Source organism: Magnolia sinica, chromosome 2 (assembly GCF_029962835.1).
Source record: "Magnolia sinica isolate HGM2019 chromosome 2, MsV1, whole genome shotgun sequence".
Lineage (NCBI taxonomy): Eukaryota > Viridiplantae > Streptophyta > Magnoliopsida > Magnoliales > Magnoliaceae > Magnolia > Magnolia sinica.
The window spans coordinates 46052065-46077230 of NC_080574.1; the positions used below are offsets into that span (position 1 = coordinate 46052065).

The following is a 25166-nucleotide window of genomic DNA, read 5'->3' on the forward strand; positions in this document are numbered from 1 at the left end:
TGCATTTGTCAGCTACATTATGCATGAAACCATGAGATAGTATTTTTAAATCAAATTTTTCATGCCATTATTTTGGAGCTTGTTTTAATCCATATAAAGATTTAACTAATCTACATACTTTATCTTTATTTCCTGGTAGAACGAATCCTTCAGGTTGTTCCATGTATTCCTCCTCATTGAAGTCACCATTCAGGAATGCAGTCTTTACATCCATTTAGTGGATGTGAAGATGATGTATGGAAGCTAGCGCAAATAATATTCTAATGGATGTTATTCTAGGTACAGGAGAGTATGTGTCAAAGTAATATATCTCTTCTTTTTGTCTAAAACCCTTATTTACTAGTCGAGCTTTGAAGGTTTGGATAGTCCTATCAGTGTGATATTTTTTCCTAAATACCCACTTACAACCTATGGGTCTAGAACTTGGAGGTAAGTTTACTAGTTCCCATGTTTGATTTGACAGTGTGGATTCCATTTCATCATTTATAGCTTCTTTCCAGAAAGTTGAGTCTCTAGAGGATACAACTCTTTATATGTTTTAGGATCATCTTTTATAGTCATCACTATAAGTATTTCTTTTATAACATTTTCTCTATCTCCTTCTACAAGATGAAAAACGACGTATTGTGAGTCTATGTAGTTATCTCCTAGACTCTTCTCTATGCTTGTCCTTTGACTTCTATGAGGTTCAATAGGAGCTTCCACTATCTGTGGAGCTGTGTTATCTGGTTCTCTATTAGGAGTTTGGATTTCATTATCCTTTGACTCCAAGGATAGTGAGTTTTCAAAGAACTCAACGTCTCTTGATTCTATTAATGTATTAAACTCTATGTTTAGATATCTATAAGCTTTACTATTTTGTGCATACCCTATGAAGGCGCACTTAATAGCACTTGGTCCTAACTTAGTTCTTTTTGGATCAGGAGTTCTGTAATATGTAAGACACCCCCACACTTTTAGATACCCTAGGTTAGGTTTTCTACCTCTCCATGTTTCATATGGAGATATTTTATATTTTTTAGATGAAATTCTATTTATTATATGGTATGCTGCAAGCAGTACCTCACCCCATAGACTTAGTGACAACTTTGCTCTTATCAGCATTGAGTTGACCATCTCTACTAATGTTCTATTCTTCCTTTTAGCTATTCCATTTTGTTGAGGTGTGTATGGCGTTGTACATTGATGTATCAGTTTATGTTCTTCACAGAAGTTATCAAATTCATTTAAGAAGTATTCTTCTCCTCTATCACTACGAAAATTTTTTATCTTCGTATTTAGTTGATTCTCTACTTCTCCTTTATATATTTTAAACATGTTTAATGCTTCATCTTTACTCTTTAACAGATAAACATACATATATTTAGGGCAATCATCTATAAAGGTTATGAAGTACCGTTTACCCCCACCAGTAGGAATGCCGTTTAACTCACAGATATCACTATGCACAAGATCCAATACTTAAGACGATCTTTCAACACTTAGAAAAGGTTTCTTCGTCATTTTGGATCGTATGTACACTTCACATTTATCGGTTTCATTATTTGTGTATGAGATTAAACCATTCTTAGCCATGAACTTTAAGGTACTATACTCTATATGGGCTAGTCTATCATGCCACAGTCCAGCGGATTCAACCATATACACAGAAGTGCTACTTTCATTTAGAGAAAACTTAACCATTCTATTACAAGCATATCCCTTTCCAATAAAATTCTCATTCTTGGACCTAATCAGTTTTCCTGATTCGTACACCACCCTAATGCCTGGTTTACCCAGAAGATCCTCAGAAATTAAGTTTCACCTCATGTCTGGGACATGCAGTGCATTAGTCAGAATCACTTTCTTCCCAGAAGTGAATATCAGTTCAACAGTTCCTTTGCCGACGACCTTCGATCGGACTTCATTACCCATTTAGACTTCTTGACGATCGGTCAATTCCTCATAGGTTTTGAAGGCTGATTTGTCATAGTACACATGTACTGTAACGGCAGTATCATACCACCAACCTGGAACTTTGCCTTGGATGGTATTCACCTCAGTGATCATAACCACAATATCGTCTTCTTCTACTAAACTTGCGTCTTTTTTAGATTTGCGATATCGACATACTCGAGCATAGTGTCCGGTTTTTCCACAGACATGGCATGGGCCTTTGAACTTTTTGTTCTTCTTTTGGACGTTTTTCTTGAATTTTCCTTTATTAGGTTTAAGAGAATCGTCCTTCTTGGGATTCTTGTCGTTGGTGTTCTCTACTGCATGTACCTTGGACGAGGCATTCCCATTATCATTCTTTCTATCGCAGTTACGAGATTCTTCCTCAATCCTGAGGTGTTTCTGGATTTGTTCTAGTATGTAGTCCTCGGTTTTATACAGCAACTTCATTCTATAGTCTTTCCACATCAGTGGAAATTTAGCGATTATAGCCCCGACTTGGAATGATTCGGGAAGATCAATCTTTATCACTTTGATTTTATTTACTATTAGCTGCAGTTCTTACATTTGGGGCAACAATGGTTTATTATCTACCATACTAAAGTCAAAATACCTGGCGATGAGAAACTTGTTGGTACCTTCCTCTTCAGCCTTATATTTGAATTCCAAAGCGGCTCAGATCTCCTTTGCTGATGACATCTATTGGTACAGATCGTACAGACGGTCGGAGAACGCATTAAAAATGTGTCATCGACACAAGAGTTTGTCTTCGGCTCATTTGGTGCAGGCAGTCACCTGTTCAGGTGTGTCTGTGTCGGATGCTTCAGGTAGCACTTATAGATTTAGATCTAATATGTAATAGATCTTCAGCGCCGTAAGGAGAAATTTCAGCTTGTCTTGCCATCTTGTAAAATTGGTTCCATCGAGCTGATCAAGACGTATCAAGAACTGATAATGTGGAAACCGAAAATTACAAATAAATCTGAAATATGGACAGGCTGAAGCACGTCTGAAATGTTGTCCTTAAAGCGTTATTTTCCCCTACTCAAGTGAATTGAGTATGCTGATAGGTTACAGGCAAATTGCTTCTAGGATACGACAAGTCTGGTGTGAGTCTGCGTTCAGCAAACACGAAGGCTCACCTATTGGAACTCTATTACACTTAGTCTGGCAGAAATACAATAAAGAAAAAAAATCCCAGAAGAAAGAAAAAAGAAGAAAATTGTGATTTAGACCACTGCATTGGTCAAGTCTTCAGCCACTGGTTCAGGTGAACCGTTCTAAACCACACCGCTAATTTGTTCTTCTTGCAAAGGTTTAACTGTTGCTATCTTGCTGGAATTACAGGAGTATAGAGAGAGGAGTAGTGAGCTGTTTCAATTCGTATGGTAGTGCCAGGTTGGGTTGTGAGATGGTTTGGAAACCCATCCAGGTTGACCTTTTATAAGCTATGGTGGTTGGGGGTTATGGTCCAGGGAATTAAATCCCATGACCGTTTTCTAGCTGTTGGAGAAAACTAACCGTTTTATGACCATTTTCTGACTGTTGTGCATGGCCATTAATCTGCTGAATGCTGACTATTGTGAGACAGTAGGTAGACGTTTTCTAGCTGTTGGGCTAGCCATGCAGCAGTTTCTACATAACTCCTGCAATTAAGTCCACAGTTGTTACACATTTGTGCAACAACTATATTTCCAGCCTCTATATATTCAGAGGGACCCTCTGTGACACGATGCGGACGTGCGAAGTGCGCCACCACAGCCACACTGCCTCACATGCCCACGCCCTTGCACTGATCCCGTGCTTGAGTGCGAGCGCACGCGGGTGTTCCAATGCTATGCACTGGAACACGCAAGGTCCATAGTCCTTGGACTAGGTAAGTAAATATTATAATACTCCACTGTTTTCATTTAAACCATTTTTTCTTCTCTTCCCTTTCCCATGTGGGGCTATTCTTAAAAACCCCCCAAAGGTGTTTTTCAAACACTTTATATATTATATTATATTTATTTTAAAATATATATTTTATATAAAATCAACATTTTTTGTAACACCTTTCTGGCTGTAATAATTACTTATTTATTAGGACTTTTTTAGGATTTATCAAGTCTGTTTGATTTTCCATGATTTATAGAAATCATGGTAAATAAGTAATGATTACCTCTTCACCTAGTTTGAAAATATGAGAATAATTCCACCTCAACAAATCGGTACAAAAGTACTCCCTTAAAGGATGCCACTGTAACTTATACGAAGTATCCGTGCTGTCTATTTATTATATTAGAACATTCTGAGGCATAAATTGAAAAATAAGGAAGATCCAATGCTCAAATGGCCCACATGAAAGGAATCGGTGGCCTTAATTCATCTACCATTGAAAGTTATTTTCTTCACTAGGCCCACATTAAGGCTAATACATCATCTTACCAGTTCATCGGGTTACACAAACATGGATAAGGGGTAGCCACAAATCTCAAATTGATCTAAAACTTTTAAGGGCCTTAAAAATTTTTTAAGGGTAAGCATTAGATTCTCATTGTTTCCAGTAGTGTGGTCCACTTAAGCTTTGAATTTTTTATTTTTTTATTTTTTTGCTCATGCCCTAATTCATCTGACATTACGAATCACTACAAGAAAGAGGGTTTTTAGCGACGAAACTTTTAGCGACGAAATTTTTTTTCGTCGCTAAAAGTGACTTTCAGCGACGAAATAAATTTTCGTCGCTAAAAGAGTATCTTTAGCAATGAAACTTTTAGCGACGAAAGTTTTCGTAGCTAAAAATCGTGGACGAGACTTTTAGCGACGAAAATATTCGTCGCTACAGGCTCCAAACATTTTTGGGACGATTACTTTTAGCTACGAAACTTTTCGTAGCTAAAAATTGTGTATGGGACTTTTAGCGACGAAACAGTTCGTCGCTAAAAGTAATTTCGTCTCTAAAACTTTAGTCGTTAAAAGTGTTGTGTATTCCAGGTTGAAAAAGGTGGCCCTAACTTTTAGCGACGAACCAAAACCGTCGCTAATAATTTTTTTTAGCAATGAACATTTTCGTTACTGAAAGTAATTTCAAGAAGAGTTTTAGCGACGAATATTTTCGTCGCTAAAACATCTATCTCAGTTTGAAAATTTTGGCCCGGACTTTTAGCGACGAACCAAGACCGTCGCTAATAATATTTTGAGTGACGAAAAGTTTCACGAGTGGAAGGAATTTCTAGAAGAGTTTTAGCGACGAATATTTTCGTCGCTAAAAAACAAAAATTTTGGCCCTGCCTTTTAATGACGAACCAAGACCGTCGCTAATAATTTTCCCTCTCTTTTAAAAATTTTCCCGCTAAGAGTTTTAGCAACGAATATTTTCGTCGCTAAAAGAGTTGTGAAAATCTTAGCCCTGACTAATAGCGACGAAAAATTGCGTCGCTAAAAGTAATTTCCCGCTTTTTAAAAAATTTTCCCGCTAAGAGTTTTAGCAACGAATATTTTCGTCGCTAAAAGAGTTGTGAAAATCTTAGCCCTGACTAATAGCGACGAAAAATTGCGTCGCTAAAAGTAATTTCCCGCTTTTTTAAAAATTTTCCCTCTAAGAGTTTTAGCAACGAATATTTTCGTTGCTAAAAAATAGAAATTTACTTTTACCGACGAAACTTTTCGTCGCTAAAAGTGTTTTGTATTTCCATTTTTGGCCCTGACTTTTAGTGACTTTTAGCGACAAACCAAAACCGTCGCTAATAATACTTTTAGCGACGAAAATATTTGTCGCTAAAAGTAATGTTGCTTTTGAAGAAAAAATAGGAAATTTGAAATTTTTGAGAAAAAAATTATAATATCAGAAATTTTTTGAGATTTTGAAAATAAAAATTCTAAATTCGTATTTTAATTTTTTAAAATATTTTATAATAAAAATGATATTTTATTAAAAGAGAAAAAATATACATTTTGGAAAAAATGTTATTTTTAAATGTAAATTGAAATTTATCTGTGAAAAATAAAATTACTAAATTATTAGGGAGATCCACTAATTGAACCTTTAATCAACTCTTTTTGGACAATTTAATTAGTTCAAATTGAACAGTAAACTTTAGATGTTTAAATCAAATTCACCAATTTCTCCCAAATTGGATCACCTGCCCTCAAATTTTGAAATCTAACGTTCAAATCCTTGAATTTGGTAGAAAAAAAATGAAGAATCAAGCATTTCTTACCTATTGGCACTAATTTGGTACGATTTGAACAAAAAAATGGAGCAAAATGTAAAAATATGACATTGAGAAAAACTTTGACAATGTTTGAGAAAAAACTTTGAAAACAAAATGATGCTCTTGTAAAAAAAAAAATCAACATTTTGAAATTTTTGAGGAAAAAAATTAAAATATAAGAAATTTTTTAAGATTTTGAAAATAAAAATTCAGAATTTGTATTTTTATTTTTATTTTTTGAAATATATTATAATAAAACATCATGGTGATCCATGGGTTTGCCATATCCCGGGACAAATTCATCGGGTTTGTTTGGCTCGTTTGGCATATCATGGGATTTTACCATCCCATCCCTCCTAATCCCTCTTAATTTGCTTGGCCAAACAGGCCCTGAATGTATTTGGTCTATCCATGTCATCCATCCGTTTTTCTATCTAATTTAAGGAGTTGAGCCCAAAAGATCAAGTGGATCATAACACTGGAAACAATGTTGACAATAATATCCACCGTAAAAACCTTTCATCCAACTTGTTCATAAGATCATACAGACATAGATGAAGTTAAAACACAAATATAAGCTTGATCCAAAACTTCTAAGGCTCCCAAGAATTTTTCAACTGTAGATGTTTAATTCAATTGTATCCTGTTGTGTGGTCCTTATGAACATTGGATATGCCTCATTTTTAGTCTCAATCCGAAAATTTATCTATTAAAATTAACGGATGGAGAGGATAAAATACATAAATTATGGTGGACCTCACGGAGTTTACTCATAGTGAGTTACTCACTACGCAATCCGCTTCAATGGTAATAAGCTATATGGGCCAATAGAAGAGTTCAAAAATCAGGCAAATCTAAAATTCAAGTGGGCCACACGTCAGACAAAATGGGCAGGATGGAACATCCACCATTGGAAACTTGGTAGGACATCGGGATGATATTTGTGCCCATGGTTTTATTTGTGTGGTGATAACCTTATTAACGGTTAAGATGGTGTATAAATATCATAATGGGTTCTAGGAAGTCTCAATGGTGGACGTTTCCATTCTCAGTATTTCACTCGGAGTGGCCTAACTTAGTTTTGAACCTGCCCGATTTTTAGACCCTATCCCATTACGAGCTTGAGAAAATCATGAACAAAGTGGTTTTGTTACTGCATTTCTGTGGGCCCACATAGCTTCTGGTCACAAGAACTTCCCATGATGCATTTCGTCATCCATCCCTTGGCATGCATTTTGCAGTGAGGATTTTGACAACTCACGGTGCCCCTTATCAGCATACATTGCTGGGGTGGGTTTTCAACCTGTTTTGCTTCCTAAACTATGATCTACCCTGTTTTTGTTATAATCATGCCATAGATGCTATGGTAGCAATGCTTCATTGTTGATCCTAACCTATCATGCTTGGATTCGAATATGAGCCATTTGATCTTTAGTTCTCAATGTTCTAAATTTTCTGTCCTAGACAATCATTAGTTCAGCGAATGCTTCTTATTATACACTAGAATATGAACAATTTATTTCATCATCTAAGATGTATTTCGAGTTCTAAACCCATCCTCGATGGCTATGGTATGGTGGGCACCATTCTCTATCAAACCCTTATAGCGACTGGCGCAGGTATGGACGTGATGAGGTCGATCACTGTCTTCCTCACAGTGGATAATTATTCCAATTCCATGCATTTTTTATATATTTTTCATAAAGATTCCTCCAATCCACGCCAAAAAATAGAAATAAATTCTAGTAAATTCAAAAATAGCTTAATTGATGATAAAAAAATGGAATTACATGGGTTTTTAATTGTCACTTGCACAATGTGATTCTTTACAATTATAAGCAAACCATGATAATCCTAACAAATGGATGAATCGAAATGTTGATTGGACCTATTTTTGTGTAAATGATCTTGACCGTCCATTTTTAATTCCATTTACCGAATGGTCAAATTTACTAAATCAGTGTGATATTTTCATGGTAGTTCTTGAAATATGGATTATACCTGATGAACCATATTGATCAATGGTTTGGACTGTCTATGTTCTGAATAAAAATGGGTACACTATAACTAATTGTGTTCGTAGGCACCGGAGCATTTCTAAATAAATAAATAAAAGAGTCCTTGTGAAGCAACAATATTTATGGGAGATGTGTTGGTGTTCTCTCACATAATTTTTTTTTTTTTAAAAATTAGGGCTTGATACCAAAAATGAGAGGTATATAAATCTCAGGTGGACCACACCACATGATAACAATAGTGATTGAATATCCACCATTAAAACCCTCCTAAGGTCCATTGTACTTTTTATTTGACATCAAATCTATTGATTAGGTCATACATGCCCGGATGATGAGAAAAAGAAATATCAGATTGATCCAAAAATGTATATGGCCCCCAAAAGTAACTTAATGGTCGATGCTCATTCAACACTGTTTCCTATAATGTGGTCCAGTTGAGATTGGGATATACCTCATTTTTTGTCTCATACCATAAAATGATATGGAAAAATAGATGGACGGCAGGGATGAAACACATACAACATCGTGGGGCCCACACAACACCGACAACCAGCCACGGGCGTTGGTGTCAGCGCGAGTAGAGAGAAGGAGATATACTCTCCTCTGTCTCTCACTCTCTGTCTCCTCTCCCTCGCGCACCCTCTCTCTCTCTCTCGGTCTCTCACTCTCTGTCTCCTCTCCCTCGCGCACCCTCTCTCTCTCTCTCTCTCTCTCTCTCTCTCTCCGTCCCTCTCAACCGCGCCCTCTCTCTCTCTGTCTCTCTGTCGCTCTCTCTGTCTCTCTCGGTGCTCTCTCTCTCGCGCATCCTCTCTCTCTCTGTCTCTCTCGGTGGATCGGTGGACCGTGATCGGGTATCTCTCTCTCTCTCTCTCTCTCTCTCTCTCTCTCTCTCTGACCGTTCTCACCGTTGACGAAAATCCCCAATTTCTCGATTTTGGGATTCGAAATCCCTAATTTCTGGATTTGGGATTCGAAATCCCTAATTTGCCTGTATGGGATTCGGATTTGAGGATTCAGAATCGAAAATCCCTGATTTTTTGATTTTTTGGGGATTCATATCTGAAAATCCCTAATTAACAGATTTATTTGGGATTCATATCTGAAGTGGACGCAATGTACTTTAATTTGATTCTTCAATAATATCTGTTGATCTGTGTTGCGTCATAATGAGTGGTGTACCTTAGCAAGCAATTTTTACCAAGGTGGTTTTATTCAATGCTAGCATGCTTTCAAAATTGTTTTTTTGTTTGTTAGCCTTTCCCCCCATTTACAGGTTCAAATCAATCTGTTGTATAATGACATTGGTTCTTTAGGTCTTTAAGATTATATTTTCCTTGAAACTGTGGCTATTTGGCACAAATAATTTTGAGCAAGAATCACATATGTCCAGCCTTTATTCATATTTCAGGTATATAGGTATGCTGTCTGATGTTCTGAAATCTCAACATGAGGAAGGGGAAGCTTACTTGTCTGAAATTGATGTTTGGCTTTCCTCCTTTTCTTTACATATCTTCAGGTAAAAGATGATCTAGCTCCATTTGTTTGTGTGCCCGCACACATGCAGGAAGGAGTTAGAAGATGTGTTGTCTATAGATGATCTCGAAAGCCTTAAAAACTTGCCAATGGCTAGTTTTGAGTCAGAACTTTGGAAAGTAGTTGGCCAGAATCGTTTGCCTGAAACAGACAGAAGAAAGGTGACACTTTTTGTTTGATAACTGTCATTCTCATTTACATGCTATGTCGTATCCCATTAAGACTGAGAAGTCAATCTCAGCATTATTAACCTTGTGAGGATGTTCATTATGATTTTTGTTTTTGTGTATTTGCTAAGTTGTCCATTTCATTGTTCAAGTGAGCTTGCTTTGGAAGCTTGTTAAAGTTCCACATCCTGAAAATGTAAGAGCTCAGGAAGTGCTTGTGCTCTTCCTTCTGTCTACTGGAATCAAGAACCCAAGTGTTGAATTGGGTGCAAGCAGTTTGAAGTCGAAGAGTGCACTACACCAAAATCATAATCATTATTAAATTCTTTTTTTTTTTTTTTACAAACATCATGTCAGACTTCTTTTTTACTCTGTTCCATTTTTCTGTTTGATTTTTTATGTCCAGAGATACAGGTTCATCAACGAAAGAATTCCATTGATACATTGCTTGCCAAACAGGCTGTCCTTGTGGATATCTGTACTATGGAGGTTCAAGGGTGGACCTCACACCCCCCAAGTTCAATTGGATATGTTAGAATGGAAATATATAACCATGGAAATATACAACCATAGCAGATCCTGTCAATAGGCTTAATATATAAAGACCCATGCATCTGTTATTCAAGAAACATGGTGGAAATCAAAGCCTTTGGTAGTATTAAATGACCATAAATATCAGTCAGGTGGTATTCCGTAGTTGCATATTTTGAGGAAAATGCTCAACCAGGTTCTTTAGAGATGGTTCAGGGAAGATCACTTTTTGTTTTCCAATAGGCTTTGTTGAGCTGTATGTATGGACTTCTGGAGTAGACTATGATGATATTTTGACTGAATTGAGTCAGTTTTCTTGTTTCCTTTCATATATTTGATTTTCTATTGGCGTGATGGCTTTAGAGCCTCTTTGGTGTAATGCCTTAAGAGTTTTGTGGCACAATTCCACATATTTATCTTTTTATTTGTTGTTTTGTCATTACTGTTGGCTGTTGCTTCATGGTAGATTTGTAGTCAATGTCTAGTATGCAGCCTGAAATTCGGAGAAAAAACTCTGAAAAGATTCCTTTGCATGTAACTGTTAAAAAAAGATTCCTCTGCATATGAGATAAAAACAGAGAGGGGCTCCACTTCATCCAGTGTAGGGTATATGAAAGTGAAAAAACCAGACATTGGACATTAGAGAAGTAAACTTGCTTTATAGGGCCTTCTCTTGTAAATGGTTAGGTAAAATTTTGATCCTGTGTGAATGGTTGGGGCTACCAAGTATGTTGCGAGGAGAGTTTGGTACAGAAAAAACATTCGCCATCATATAATATTCTTCTGGAAGGCTGTTGGAAAAAATTATAATGATTTTTCTGCAAGTAATTTTTCCAACCTGCATTTCCCACCCCTGAACATTTCCCCAAGGAAGCCTTGAGAAGTGAATGAGATGTTCTATGGCATCTCCCATCAACATCTGCCTCATCAGATGATTGTCAAGCCCAACTTCTTTCCCTTCTGAGTCCCGATTAGAATACTCATAACCATGACAAATTGGAAAGCCATCCTTAGTAATTTCTCATTTCCATTGTATCATGATCCGATCATTATTGTTTTGTGCACATTGGCTTGTCTTTTGGACACCTTGTGATCTTTGCCGTGATGCAGGGTGGCAGACAAGGACTGGGGAGCTGATTTTAGGAAGCTGTCTGCTAGTGCAGCTCTTGTTGGCCTTACTTTATGGTTTGACCATATGCAGGCAAGTCTTCTTTCACTAGCTACATCACTAAGCTTTATTTATTGTCAAGGAAACCAGTGGTGGATGATGAAATGATTAAAATCATGCTTTCTTTAAACTAATGATATCTATCAGAACATCTTCTCTTGCATTGAGAATGGCCTTGACTTGATGCTTTTATCGTCCAGAATCATGTAGATCTTGCTCATCTGGATGAGATTTTTTCCCCTTTAAATATCTTGGAGCTGATCTTTTGTGTTGCCTTGCAAACTTTACAGGTTTCTTATTATTTTAACAATCCAGATGTCACAGAGTGATTTTCAAGGTTCCTCCTGCCCTGCAGATATGTTTTTTTTTAATCTCATACTGCAATACATCTTAAGTAGCAGTTGTTGCCAATGGAATGATATGCATGACTAGGACCCTATAATTATGATCATGATACCACTATGTGCAGGAAAAGGGTTTCAGCTCAGGTGATATCTTTATCAAAAGAGTTGTCGCCAAGGTAGGGGACTTTGTCGATGTGAGTTTCCCCTCCAGCTAATTTTTTTAAAATCACTTTCATTGATCAAGAATGATTCAATATGCATTTGATTCCATACTTCATTTTCTAATGCTAAGCATCGGACATGCATGTGTTTTGCCTTTTGATAGGTTCGTGATGGAAAATTGATGGTGAATGGAGTAATCCAAGATGAAGATTTCATTTTAGAGCCACTTGAATATGAAATGGATCCTATGGTAAGTTCTCCTTTTGAACTTTGCAATATATATAACTTAAAACTTGGCAAGAATTTTCAGATTGTCTCAACGATTTTTTTTTTTTTTTTTATAAAAATAGAGGAAGAAACTAGATAAGTATATGGTGTGTTGCTCATGGGAATACATGAAGCAATGGTTCTGTGCATATAGGTTAATTAAAAAGTGATGAGCTGAAATGCTTTGAAACTTTTGCTGACTTCTTGTAACTGATCCTTGACCTAACATGTATGATGACTGAAGCAATCATGCTGCTGAAATGCTTTGGAACTGTTGCTGATGTCTTGTAACAGATCCTTGACCTAACATGTATGATGGGCAAAGCAATCATACCACCTAAATGCGTTTAACTTATTTACTGTGAGTTGTATCCGGATTATGTGTAATGAGTAGTATTATGAGTTTTGACTAGGAATTATTTTGTTAATAGGCCTTTACTACATAACCGAGAGCAAATATTAGACACTGATTCGGAACTAGAGAGTTAAAAGAGGAGGAAGTTGATCATGGGATATGTATCATTCATTTAACAAAACTTTGCTTAGTTTTTCATGAACTCGTCCTTTTCTTGACTTTGTTTGAGAGTGATTCTATAGGCCACATGAAGTGATTTTTTTGCAGGTTCTTTGGGTGATTTGCTAATCAATCTGTTTGGTAAGATAACCTGCAAATCTATCAGTTGTGTCCACACCACTGTTTTGAATAGTGTCGTAGCGTAGCGTAGCTACGATGCTAAAGTTAGCAAATAGCGTAAATCCCTTGTGGCGTATGCTATAGGGGTCGCAGCCTATGTAGCGTCATAGTGTACACTAGGTTTTTTTGTATTTATTAATGATAATTATATTTTGTATTTAATACTTGATTTCTTTTCATACTTGTGACTTAGTACTCAAGAAAAAGAAGTACCATGGCATACCATAGCATTCACTCGAAACTAAACAGCCCCTAAAGTTTTTCTTATTTATATAATATGAATGGCGCGTTTCCTAATATTTTCTTGTTTACTCCAAACCTTTGCTTAGTTGTTCCATGTAATGGCTCAATAGGCCCCAAGGTTGAGGGTTTGAGTTGGTGCTAACACCATCAAAACTTATTTAATATGAATACAATCAACTAAAAACTTTGTAAAATTGTCATGCGATTCTTGCATAAAACATATCTAGATTCTAGACATGCAGGCCCATTTATAGAAACCCTCTTTATGAGCAGTTTGGATCCTTGAAATTGGAAACTAAAGATTTGAGTATAAATAAGTTTTAGTAAAATATTTCACTTTATAATTTACCAAAATCCACAATCTTGAAGGGCTAGTGGTTTGATGCTTCGACATAAAATAAGAAACCAATCTGTTCATGGTTCATGATATATGACTTGTGAGAGAAAATAGGAATAAATGGAATAAACCTGTAGTGGAAGACATGATCCATGTGACAATTGGAAGCTGAGGCAATTATTACACCATATCTTGATCAACATGCCTGTAGATGTGTGGCATAGTCATTTCCTGAACTCAATCCATGTCAGGTAACTTCTTACATGTATCTGACCAAACTTAAACATGATAACTTTTTCCACATTCCTCTAACCCCAAAACAAGCATAAAACCAACTCCACTTTCTAATTTAGGAGATGCATGGATGAGAGGATCTCTACCCTATGCTTCCCATCTTAGTACTTCATGCTCATCTTCTTGCTCTTTTTTTAATATTGAAATCTGGTCTCTGATAAAGTACAGCTAATTGTTCTCATGATTTCGAATCAGTATTTATTTAAACAAATTGGATGTCATTCCTATCTTTGTTCTTACAGCAAGATGCATTTTTATTTTCTTTTATTGCATGCTCTTATTTTCTGCTTGTGTGGTTGTCATGAAAAGCGGGATGCTGCCACTGCTCCAAATGTTGGGGATCGTGTTCTGTATGTTATTATTAAAGCTGCAAAAGGTGCCAAGGTAGTTGGTTATGTGATGCTTGTTCTTTGTGAGTTGTTTTGTTTCTGTGTTCGTTGGTAACGCTTTCAAATCCACTGGTTCATAATGAAACAGGCTTATGAAAGGTCGGAGGATCCTATCTTCGTGCTAGAGAATAACATTCCAATTGATTCCCATTACTATCTCGAAAATCAAATTAGCAAGGTGTTATTTGGTATTTCCTTCAAGATTTACTTCACTACTTTCTTTGATTGACCTGGTTATTGAGTATTTTCCATGTTACAGCCGCTTTTGAGAATATTTGATCCCATTCTGAAGAATGCGGAAAAGGAACTTCTCCATGGCAGCCACACAAGATCAGTTTCCATTTCAATTCCTTCAAACAGCGGTATCATGAAATTTGCTAAGAAACAACTTTGTTGCATTGGCTGCAAAGCTCTAATCAGGTAAGTTTCCTACATTTGCTAAGTTATGGTCCTAGTGCATAATTGTCAATGTATCGTGTGTATGACATTCACCCCCTCCAATAGGTTGGTCCGGCCATGAAGATCACCTAGCACATAAATCGGGTATATCCACTCATCAGATGTGCCACACATGTACTTTGGATCGGCTGAGCGGTTGTCCATTGTTTTTTGTGGTTTGGCCTACTTGATTATTTGATCAACCTGAAATTTGCATCAGGTGTTTTCATGGAGGTGCCAACCTTTTTGATTGGTTGGATGTTAGACACGCTTGAAACATTGAATCTTATGTGCTGGTTGGTCAATAACCAATAGTCCAACTAGTTGCACATGAGACCTCGTGTGTATCATCGTCATCATCATAGCCTTCCCTCAGGTATTTGGGTCAGCTTTGTGAATCTCATTTCACCAATCAATCCTAAGGCTCTATGCTATGCAACTGAACAAGCCTTCATATACTTCCTCACCACCTTGATCCAAGACCTTTTTAGGTCTTCCTGTCATATTCTTTTTGAGGCCTTTCAACTCCTATCATTATTCCTTGCTGGAGCTCTCTAGTCTTTGTTGCACATGACCGATCACCTCAACCTGCTCTAGATCATTTAATTTCTTATTGGAATTATTCTTATGCTGTTCCAATGAACTCATTTTTAATTCTATACTTTCGTCCCAAGCATAGCCAGTCAAGTAGCTGTCTTATGAAAATTTTCTAGTTTCATTGACATAGGAGCCGATCAATTTCCTTGTTTCATAGACATTCCCATGATGAAGGGCTTGATCCAAAATGACATAGGAGTCGGGAGGAACACTTGTTTCATAGACATCCACCGATGGATAAACGAACTTATATGTATTTATGCGTGAATGAATGTGATGTGGATAAGATTGTTTGTGTTTGGATGAATGTACTTTTATGTTTGGATGGATTTACTAGTTTGGGTTTATATGAATGTGAATGTGAATATGATGCATTATACTATATAACAGGTGTATATCAGGAAAAATATGATGAAATATATTATAACAGGTGTATATCAGGAAAAATAATTTTTTTGTGAAATTTTGTGCCGGAATATTGATTTTATAAAAGAGACTTTTAGCTACGACATTTTTCGTAGGCAAAAGTTTTGTATTTATTACTAAAAGTGGAACGAATATTTTTTAGCAGCGAAAATTTTCGCTGCTAAAAGTCTTGTAAAGTTTTTTTAGCGACGAAAGTTTTCAGTGAACCGAATATTTTTAGCAGCGAAAATTTTCGCTGCTAAAAGTCTTGTAAAGTTTTTTTAGCGACGAAAATTTGCGTCGCTAAAAGTGGAATTTAAATTTTTGGCCGCGAAAATTTTCGCTGCTAAAAGCCTTATAAAGTTTTTTTAGCGACGAAAAGTTTCGTCGCTAAAAGTGGAACGTACATTTTTGGCAGCGAAAAGTTTCGTTGCTAAAAGTCTTATGAAGTTCTTTTAGCGACGAAAACTTTCGTCGCTAAAAGTGGAACGTATATTTTTGACAGCGAAAATTTTCGGTACTAAAAGTCGTGTGAAGTTTTATTAGCAACGAAAAGTTTCGTCGCTAAAAAGGTTACCTTTGGCGGCGATTTAAATTTTTCGTCGATAAAACCTTTTTACGCCGGTGTTTTAGCGACGAAAATTTTCGTCGCTAAAACTTATTAGCTACGAAATTTTGGCTTTTAGCGACGAAAATTTTCGTTGCTAAAAGTGGGATTTCTTGTAGTGAATGAGTGGTGTGGATAAGTCTTATACTTCACGATGAGCCCTACATTGATTTAGTAAGTTTCTCAATTTAAGCGTTAGAAAAGTAAGCAGTAACATTGCATACGAAAAGATGAAGTAATTACCTAGTTAATTTAGATGATAATTACAGTTGAGCCGAAAAAATCAAACAGGGGCGTGTGGCATAGCTTGTGGTGCAGCATCTTTTGGGAAACCGAGCATGTCTTCTGGTACGAGATCATTCATGTGCTGTTATTTTGTCATGGTCAGATTCACCCCTCATACTGAAATTCTCTATCTTTGGATTACGTGGAATTACACGATCCTCCACGCAAGGACATGCATAATATCCCCTGGTTTTCACTTGGTCCAAAGAAGCCCCATCGTTTAGTGATTAGAACTTTGAAATGATGGGACCCACTGTGGAACAGACCATTCCCCACTTAGATGTGAATATCTGATCCACCGATCTTAAGTCTACTTTCAATCCCATATATGGATCGCTGTATACGTGCCATTTGCATAGGACAGAATGGAAGTTTGGGATTATCCCACCAAGAAGATTTTTGGAGCATGGTCCCGCTGGTCCTAACAGACCAATGGCTTGGATGGCTGAAGCATGATGGGCTACTGTCCAACCAAAAGCCAATGGTAAGAGACATTTACCGTTAACCGGAAATCCAGAGTATTGTGTGCATATGCCGTTTTGTACACATGGTATACGTGTACTTCAGTCCAAGCCATCAGATCGTGGGCCTGAATGTTCCTCTCAGTGCAACTCTTGTGTGGGGCCCATAATTTGGATGCATTAATTGGATTGATTTAGGTGTATTTCTCCTCCCACTAATAATTGACAGGAGCATTTCTTGAATGAATATGGATCGTCCGATTGTGCCCTGTGCAAGTATAGGAAGCCTAACTTCTATCATTCTGGTGAGCCGCCTATGATGAATGGATTGTTTTGAATATACACATCACCATGGACCCCACACGCAATTTGAAAGGTTTCAACGTCCCCATCTAAACTGCTCTATGTGGTATGGCTCACCTGAGCTTTGGTTTGGCCAGATCTTTAGTCTCAACGGGCGGCACACCTAATAGATCGGATGGATGTCATGCACCTAAAGTTATTCCTTCCCTATGTAACGCAAAGTTTGAAAAGTTAGTTTAAATTTTTTAATTTTATTTAGAATGTTGGTTGGACAACACTGCCTATTTTATACGTTTTTCATAGCCAATGATGATTAGGATCATCCGTTCTAAACACTCTTCTGATATGGCCCGTCTTAAATTTGGATCCGCCTGATTTATGTATCTTCACTTCATCTGGTGATTTACACCTGATGGTTTTGATGAAAGATAGACACCACAGTCACCTGAGAAGAAAACTTGTGGTTGGTTAACAATCCATTTGATTCTCATTTTAAACTCGGGTGCCCGATAATTTACCTTTAATCAGTTAATTAATGAGTATGGAATTTTTAGCGACGGGTTAACTTGCCACAAAAAGTCTGAATTGTTGTTGTGAGGGGAGGACGTGAGGTCGAGCACCATCTTCTTGAAAAGGATAACTATTCCGAATCCACGGAACTTCTCTGGACTCCTCACAGAGACTTCTCGAATCTATGAAGAAAGAAAGCAGAAAATAGAAATAAATTATAATAAATTCAAAATTGATTAATCAATGAGTAAAAACGAGTTCACAACCCTTTAAATAGGGGTACCAAGCAATGGGAAAGAAATCAGAATCAAACTACAACTCAAACTCCTAGAATCCGCGACTTACTATAAATAGTAAACTTACTATTTATAGACGGTCGTGATGTCTACTAGTGCGCAAGGTTTTCAGCCAAAAATAGTAAGTGTCCTATTTGGCTTCACCAAACCGTTCTCCTAATTATTCTAAGCTCTTTTCACGTTGGGCGCAACTCCTAAAGCCCGACGGATGAAGAGTTATAATCAAACTAAAACTTACTATTTATAGTAAAAACAAAATTAAAACAGGAAAACGACCATCGATCAAGGGGTTTTTCACAATTCTGGGCTATGTAACCTGGCATAGCGGGGTTGGTTGGCTAAAGTAGCTCATTCTACCCCAAAATCATATATTTTACGTCAGATAACTCATTCCAGATTGCAAGATACGCCTGATCTAAGGTCCAATGGTCCGGATCACTTATGTCGTCAACCGGGCCTTTTCTGATCCATCTTGGCCATGAAACTGTCCACAACCCGCTCTACATCAATCTCCTCCACTTCAAAAGAACTCATCCTCAAGTTCTCATCCTGCGCTGGCTCATGATACTCGGTCAGGTCCGTGACGTTGAAAGTCCGTGAGATTGCCATGTCATTTGGAAGATCAACAACATAAGTGTTTTTATTGATCTTTCGGATGATTGGTACCGGTCCAATCTTTTTATTCTTTAACTTGTTGTACGTTCTGGTCGAAAATCGTTCTTTGCACAGATGGACCATTACTTGGTCGCCCACCTCGAACACTTTTTATCACTGATGCTTGTCCGCTTGCTCCTTGTACTTTTCGTTCGAGGCATGTAGCTTGGTTTGTACCTCCGCATGAATGCCCATGATCTTGTCAGTCATATGTTTCGCTGTAATGCTCATGCCTGGGAGCTTGGGCAGAGGAACTAAGTCTAATGTGTGGCGAGGTACTCGTCCATAAATAACCTGGAACGGGAATTTTCCTGTCGAGCGGTTCACCATATTGTTGAATGCAAACTCTGCTTGAGACAAGGTCAAATCCCACTGCTTCGGTTTTTCTCCTGAAATACATCGAAGGAGGTTTCCCAATGTTCGATTCACAACCTCAGTTTGACTGTCAGTCTATGGGTGGTAGCCATTGTCGAACTAAAGTCGTGTATCAAATCGAGTCCATAAAGTCTGCCAAAAGTGGCTTATGAACTTCGTGTCATGGTCAGAAGTAATAGTCTTGGGAAACCTGTGCAGCCGCACAATTTCTCTGAAGAATAGATTCGCTACGTGTGTTGCATCGAGATTCTTCTTGTATGGAATAAAGTGCGCCATCTTGGAGAAACGATCTACTACCACGAACACCGAGTCCATGCCGCGTTGTGTTCGTGGGAGACCAAGCACGAAGTCCATAGATAAATCCTCTCAAGGGCCGTCAGGCACGGGTAATGGAGTGTAGAGGCCCGTATTATGAGATTGCCCCTTAGAGGTCTGATAAATATAACAACGTTGGACTGCCTTTCCCACATTACGTACCAATTGCGGCCAGTAATACCGTTCTTCCACAAGAGCTCGCGTCTTGTCTCGCCCAAGGTGTCCACTGAGACCACCTCCATGTAGTTCTTGGATTATCTGTTCCCTTAGCGAACTGTTTAGGATGCACAGTCGATTTTCCTTGAAAAGGAACCCGTCTTGCATATGTAAGTCGCCGGGGTGACCTTCTTGGCATCTAACCCATACGTCCTTGAAGCCGTCGTCATCGGCATATATATATTTGAGGCGCTCGAACCCGACAACCTCATTACTTATAGTGACTAACAAAGTTGCACGGCGACTCAGTGCATCAGCTACTTTGTTCTATTGCCCTAACTTATGTTTTACGAATGTGAATTCCTGCAAAAACGAGATCCATCTAGCATGCACACGGTTAATGTTAGCTTGACTATTAATGAATTTGAGAGCTTGATGGTCCGTGTAAAGTATGAATTCCCTTTGAATCAAATAATGTCGCCAGTGCCGCAATGCCTGGACCACCGCGTATAACTCGATCTCACACGTAGACCACTTCTTGCGTGCATCACTAAGTTTCTTGCTGTAGAAGACTACCGGCCTACCTTCTTGAGGCAAAACTCCCCCAATTCCGACATATGAGGCATCACATTCGACTTCAAACAATTTGTCAAAGTTGGGAAGTACAAGAACCGGGGTCGTAGATAATCTGCGCTTAATTTTGGCAAAGCTCTTATCAGCTTCGTCAGTCCACTGAAACTGCCCTTTCTTCATGTAATCTGTGAATGGTGATACAATGGTACTGAAATTTTTTACGAACCGACGATAGAATGTCGTAGTCCATGAAAACTTCGCACTTCGTGAATATTTGTAGGAACCGGCCATTCTCTGATTGCCTTCACATTTTTCTCATCCACCCGAATGCCCATGGATGTTACGACAAAACCCAGGAACAATAGGCTATCAGTCATGAAGCTGCACTTTTTTAAATTGAGGTACAGTTTATTTTTCGTGAGCACTTGAAGGACCTTCTTGAGGTGTTCCATATGGGTGGCTTCGTCTTGACTGTATATCAAAATATCTTTGAAGTAAACCACAACGAATCGTCCAATGAAAGGTTTCAAAACTTGGTTCATCAATCTCATAAATGTGCTAGGCGCATTTGAAAGACCGAAGGGCATGACCATCCATTCGTATAATCCTTCCTTGGTCTTAAAGGTTGTTTTCCACTCATCACCCGACCGTATTCGAATCTGATGATAGCCCCTCCTTAGGTCCAATTTAGAGAATATTTTTGCACCCTCTAGCATGTCTAGCATATCGTCCAACCGTGGTATAGGAAACCTGTATTTTATGGTGATTTTGTTAATGGCTCGGCTGTCGACATACATGCGCCAACTCCCATCTTTCGTTGGAGTTAATAGAGCTGGTACAGCACATGGACTCATGCTCTCTCGAATAAGATCCTTACGGATCAACTCCTCTACTTGTCCCTGCAAAATCTCGCACTCATTCGGACTCATTCGATAATGGGGACGATTAGGTAAACTGGACCCAGGGACAAAGTCGATATGGTCTTGGATATCCCGCATGGGGGGGTAACCCATCGGGAAGGTCATCGGGCCAGATTTCTTTGAATTCATGTAGCAGAGGCCTTAGTCTTTCAGGGATGTTGGTAGGCTCGATTTCTTCCCCTTTTACAATTAATGTATAAGTCTGTCCTGTTTCCTTAGATTCTTCCACGAAGTCCCATATGGTTATGAGAAAATGGCCCTCCCCTTTAGAAGTTTCAGGTGGTCCCTCTGGATTCATAGGGGCCAATATGGTCTTCCGACCGTCCTTGACGAAGATATATATATTATCTCGCCCTTTATGAGTGGCGTCACAGTCAGATTGCTAAGGTCGACCGAGTAGTATGTGACATGCTTCCATATTAACCACATCGCATACTACTTCATCCTTATAATGTTTGCCAATTGAAAAGGATATGGTGCACCGTTCAGTTACCTTTGTTTCACTGACCTTCTTGATCCAACTGATTGTATATGGAGAGGGATGGCGCTCCGTTTTCAATTACAATTTTTTCACCGTGACCTTGGAGACGATGTTCTCGCTACTCCCACTGTCAATGATCACGTCACAAACCTTTCAATTCACCGTACACCTAGTACGGAAGATGTTATGCCGTTGTGGATGCACTTCTTTTCTTGGCGCATATAATAGTCACCTCACGGCAAGCGACTCGCCGTGATCCTGTTGAATCCAACCTGAATCATCTGTCTCGTCCTCGGTGGTATGCTCCTGTTCTTTAATATTTGGATCTTAATAAGCGTTATCAGCACTACCATCATTGATGGCGAGGTTTGCCACTTTTCGCTGGGGACAAGTATTTGATAGGTGGCCCGGTTGGCCATAACGATAGCAGTTATCAGGCCTTGGCCGAGCATACGGGTTCGGGATTCTACTTGGACCAGCAGCAGTCGATACGCTCCTTTAGGGTCTAGCTTGCCCGCTTCCCTAATTTCGGTTCTCAAACGTAGGAGGTTGAGTGCGTGCTCTTACGGGCTCCTTCCCTGGGGTAGACCTGCCATAGGGATTCTTACAGTAGGATAGGTCCGTGTGTTAGGACGTTCAAGTTACGCTTCTGCCTGAGTAGCCAACTTGATCGCATTATTCATCATCCAGACGGACTACATCTAGACCCGATCCTGGATAGCCATACGCAATCCACCAAATTGTTATGCGCCGCTAGGCGGTAAAATTCTTTTGCGTATTCTCTCACCGATCGACTACCCTGTCAACGATTTTGGTATTGTTGGAATAATACCTGATCGTAATCGCCAGGGAGGAATCGGGCACGTAGTAGCTGCTTCATCTGCTGTCAGGTGCGGATTGGTGCTTTCGTCTGCCTGGTTTGCACGAGTTGCAGTTGTTCCCACCAAACTGAAGCTCCTCCTTTCAACTTGTAGGCCACAAGCTTGACCTTCTTTGCTTCATGGATGTTCATATAGTCGAAAAATCGCTCAACTTCAGAAAACCAATCGAGGAAATCTTCAATGTGTAGTTGGCCATTGAAGCTAGGAATATCAACCCTCATCTTGAATTCTCGATTCGTTCTATCTACTTGATCGCCGCCATGTCTAGGGTGTTGGAAGATTATGTTGTCGATTTTCTCCTCATTGGAGCCCCCTTCCTCAGGAATGACCCTTGGATGCACTGTCGGTACTATCCTGCGATCAGGGACTCTACAACCTGGGACAGCTCTATAAGGGACTCTACGAGGCCCATTAAAATGTGTGTGCTCCATCTAATACGTCTATCCATTTTGAAATAACATTTTTTGGTAAGAGCCCAAAAAAGTAAGTAGATCGAAGGCTCAAGTGGACCATACGGTAGGAAACAGTGGAGATTAAATACCTACCATTGGTCGATGGTGTGGTTCAACTAGACCTTCGATTTGCTTAGATTTTGGGGTCGTTCCCTATAAAAAAATTTACAAAATTAATGGACGGAGTGGATATATGAAATGTATCATGATGAATCCCACAAAGCCCTTGAGAGGACAATTCGTCCAGAACCGTCAAACTCGTGCGGAAGTGGACATGGTGTGAAGGATGGGACAATGGCTACGATCCAGATAGATTTTAGCTACGGTTTAAGACCGTAGCTGAACCGTAGCAGGTAAAAACTCATCTTGCGCTGCCTTTTTCTTTTCCCTCCTCTCATGAAACTTTTCATCTCCCTCCACTCCTAGGAATAAAACCCCATTCCACATCCCTCTCTCTCTCTCTCTCTCTCTCTCTCTTGATCTCCTGCGCCCCTTTTCTCTCTCTCGCTCTCCCCTCTCACGAACCCCTCTTCTCTCCCTAACCATCCCCTCTCTCTCGATCTCACGAAGACTTCCCTCTCTCACGCCATAATCTGCGTCCATTTTAGGTATGGAAGACCGATTAAATACCTACAAAACACTAGAATTTCCCTCTGAAAACAGCCCCAAATCCTACACGAAGATACATGGTTAAAGAAGAAGAAGAAGAAGAACCAGGTCCTTCTGGAAGGGTACGTAGCGACGGACGAGAAGAACGATCCGATTCTTCAACATCAACAGTAACAGCAGGGGATGATGTTGAGGATGAAGAGCCTGACTGATGGAGATCTTGATGAACTGAAGGGGTGTTTGGATCTAGGGTTTAGTTTCAACTATGAAGAGATCTCGGAGCTTTGCAATACATTGCCGGTGCTCAAGCTCTGCTACTCGATGAGCCAAAGGTTCTTGGATGATCAGCGGCAGCAGTAATAGAAGTCTATGGATGGGAGGGATGCAGAGGAGGCATGCTCCGTGTCATCAGCGGCCGCGAGTCCGATCACGAATTGGAAGATTTCAAGTCTTGGTATGCGATTCTTCTCTGTTGTTTTTTATTTGCTGAAAGTTGAAAGATTTGAACTTTCTTTATGTAAAGAAATTCTGCTTGTTTGAAAGGATTATATGATAAAATTGATATTTACACACCCTTTTCTCTGATATGAACTCCCCTTTGGAAATGCTAGTGGCAGAAGTGATGAACTCCGTTGTAGGGGCTTTGATTATGACTGAGAATTAGGCATAGATTGTAAATATTTTAATTTGGGGGAATTTTGATAGATTATTTTTAGAAAATTGGGGTGAAATTTTGACCTTTTTCCAATAAAAAATTGAATTAGGGTGTCTGATTCGAGTGGGAAATGCACAGAGCTCATGAAAGCTTAAGATTTTCCCTCCCTTGGAAATATAGTTGAATTGATTTTTGATTTGTAGGTGTGGATTAGTAGAGTTTGAGAGAGCATATAGATCTGAAGCTCCACTTTCTTAGCAAGAGAAAACTCTTGCCTACCTAGGTACCTACAGGGAAATAGACTTGCGTAAAATGCACCTTGTTCATCAGGTGCATTACCCCTTGTTTGGCCTTGATCCCAAAAATCAGGCTGATTCAACATTCAGGTGGGCCACTCCACAATTAAATCCTCTAAAATCATGCAGTATGGTCCACCTGAGTTTTGGAACACAATGATTTTTGGATAATTATTTCATCCCTGTGAGACACATAGATGAATGAATTGGATGGCACAAACATGATGGTGGGCCCTACCCAAAAACTAATGGTGGGCATCCCTCATCCCTAATTTTTCCTAGGGTGTGGTCGACTTGAGTTCTGGATGGTCTTGATTTTTGGGTTCCAAGGTGTACATGAGCAACGTACGTGATGGATGGTGGATCTAATGGAAATTCCACCCAAGTGGCTCTCAATGTGCCTGTGGCTATTTAGCAATCCCTTCTTTCCAATTAATGATTTCAGGAATACCCAGAATTCCTTTCTTAGAAAATATTCATTTCCATTTTCTGTTGGAATCCTTTACATTCTTACTGAAAATGTTGAAATTACACGAATGTTTACAGCATTAAAAGATGATGTTTCTGGGCTTATGTGAGTAATTCGAATGAGTTTTGGAGTTGAAATGTACGAAATCTCTAG

The 25166-nt window shown here is 38.8% G+C and overlaps 1 protein-coding gene across 1 annotated transcript; it reads left to right on the top strand.

The window, feature by feature from the left end:
• The first annotated feature begins 13820 nt into the window (after window positions 1–13820).
• On the top strand, window positions 13821–15079 carry LOC131228647 (DNA polymerase delta catalytic subunit-like). The gene is made up of 3 exons (XM_058224461.1): window positions 13821–14270; window positions 14364–14453; window positions 14535–15079. Exons 1-3 carry the CDS (start codon window positions 14067–14069, stop codon window positions 14697–14699), a joined length of 459 nt encoding a protein of 152 aa, XP_058080444.1. The 5' UTR covers window positions 13821–14066; the 3' UTR covers window positions 14700–15079.
• The last annotated feature ends 10087 nt before the right edge of the window (window positions 15080–25166 follow it).

Excerpts from the sequence above, each read along its gene's own strand:
- LOC131228647 (XM_058224461.1), top strand. The coding sequence starts at position 14,067 with ATGATTTCGAATCAGTATTTATTTAAACAAATTGGATGTCATTCCTAT. Across the intron at positions 14,271-14,363 it reads AAGCTGCAAAAGGTGCCAAG|GCTTATGAAAGGTCGGAGGA; the intron begins GTAGTTGGTTAT and ends ATAATGAAACAG. Across the intron at positions 14,454-14,534 it reads TCGAAAATCAAATTAGCAAG|CCGCTTTTGAGAATATTTGA; the intron begins GTGTTATTTGGT and ends TCCATGTTACAG.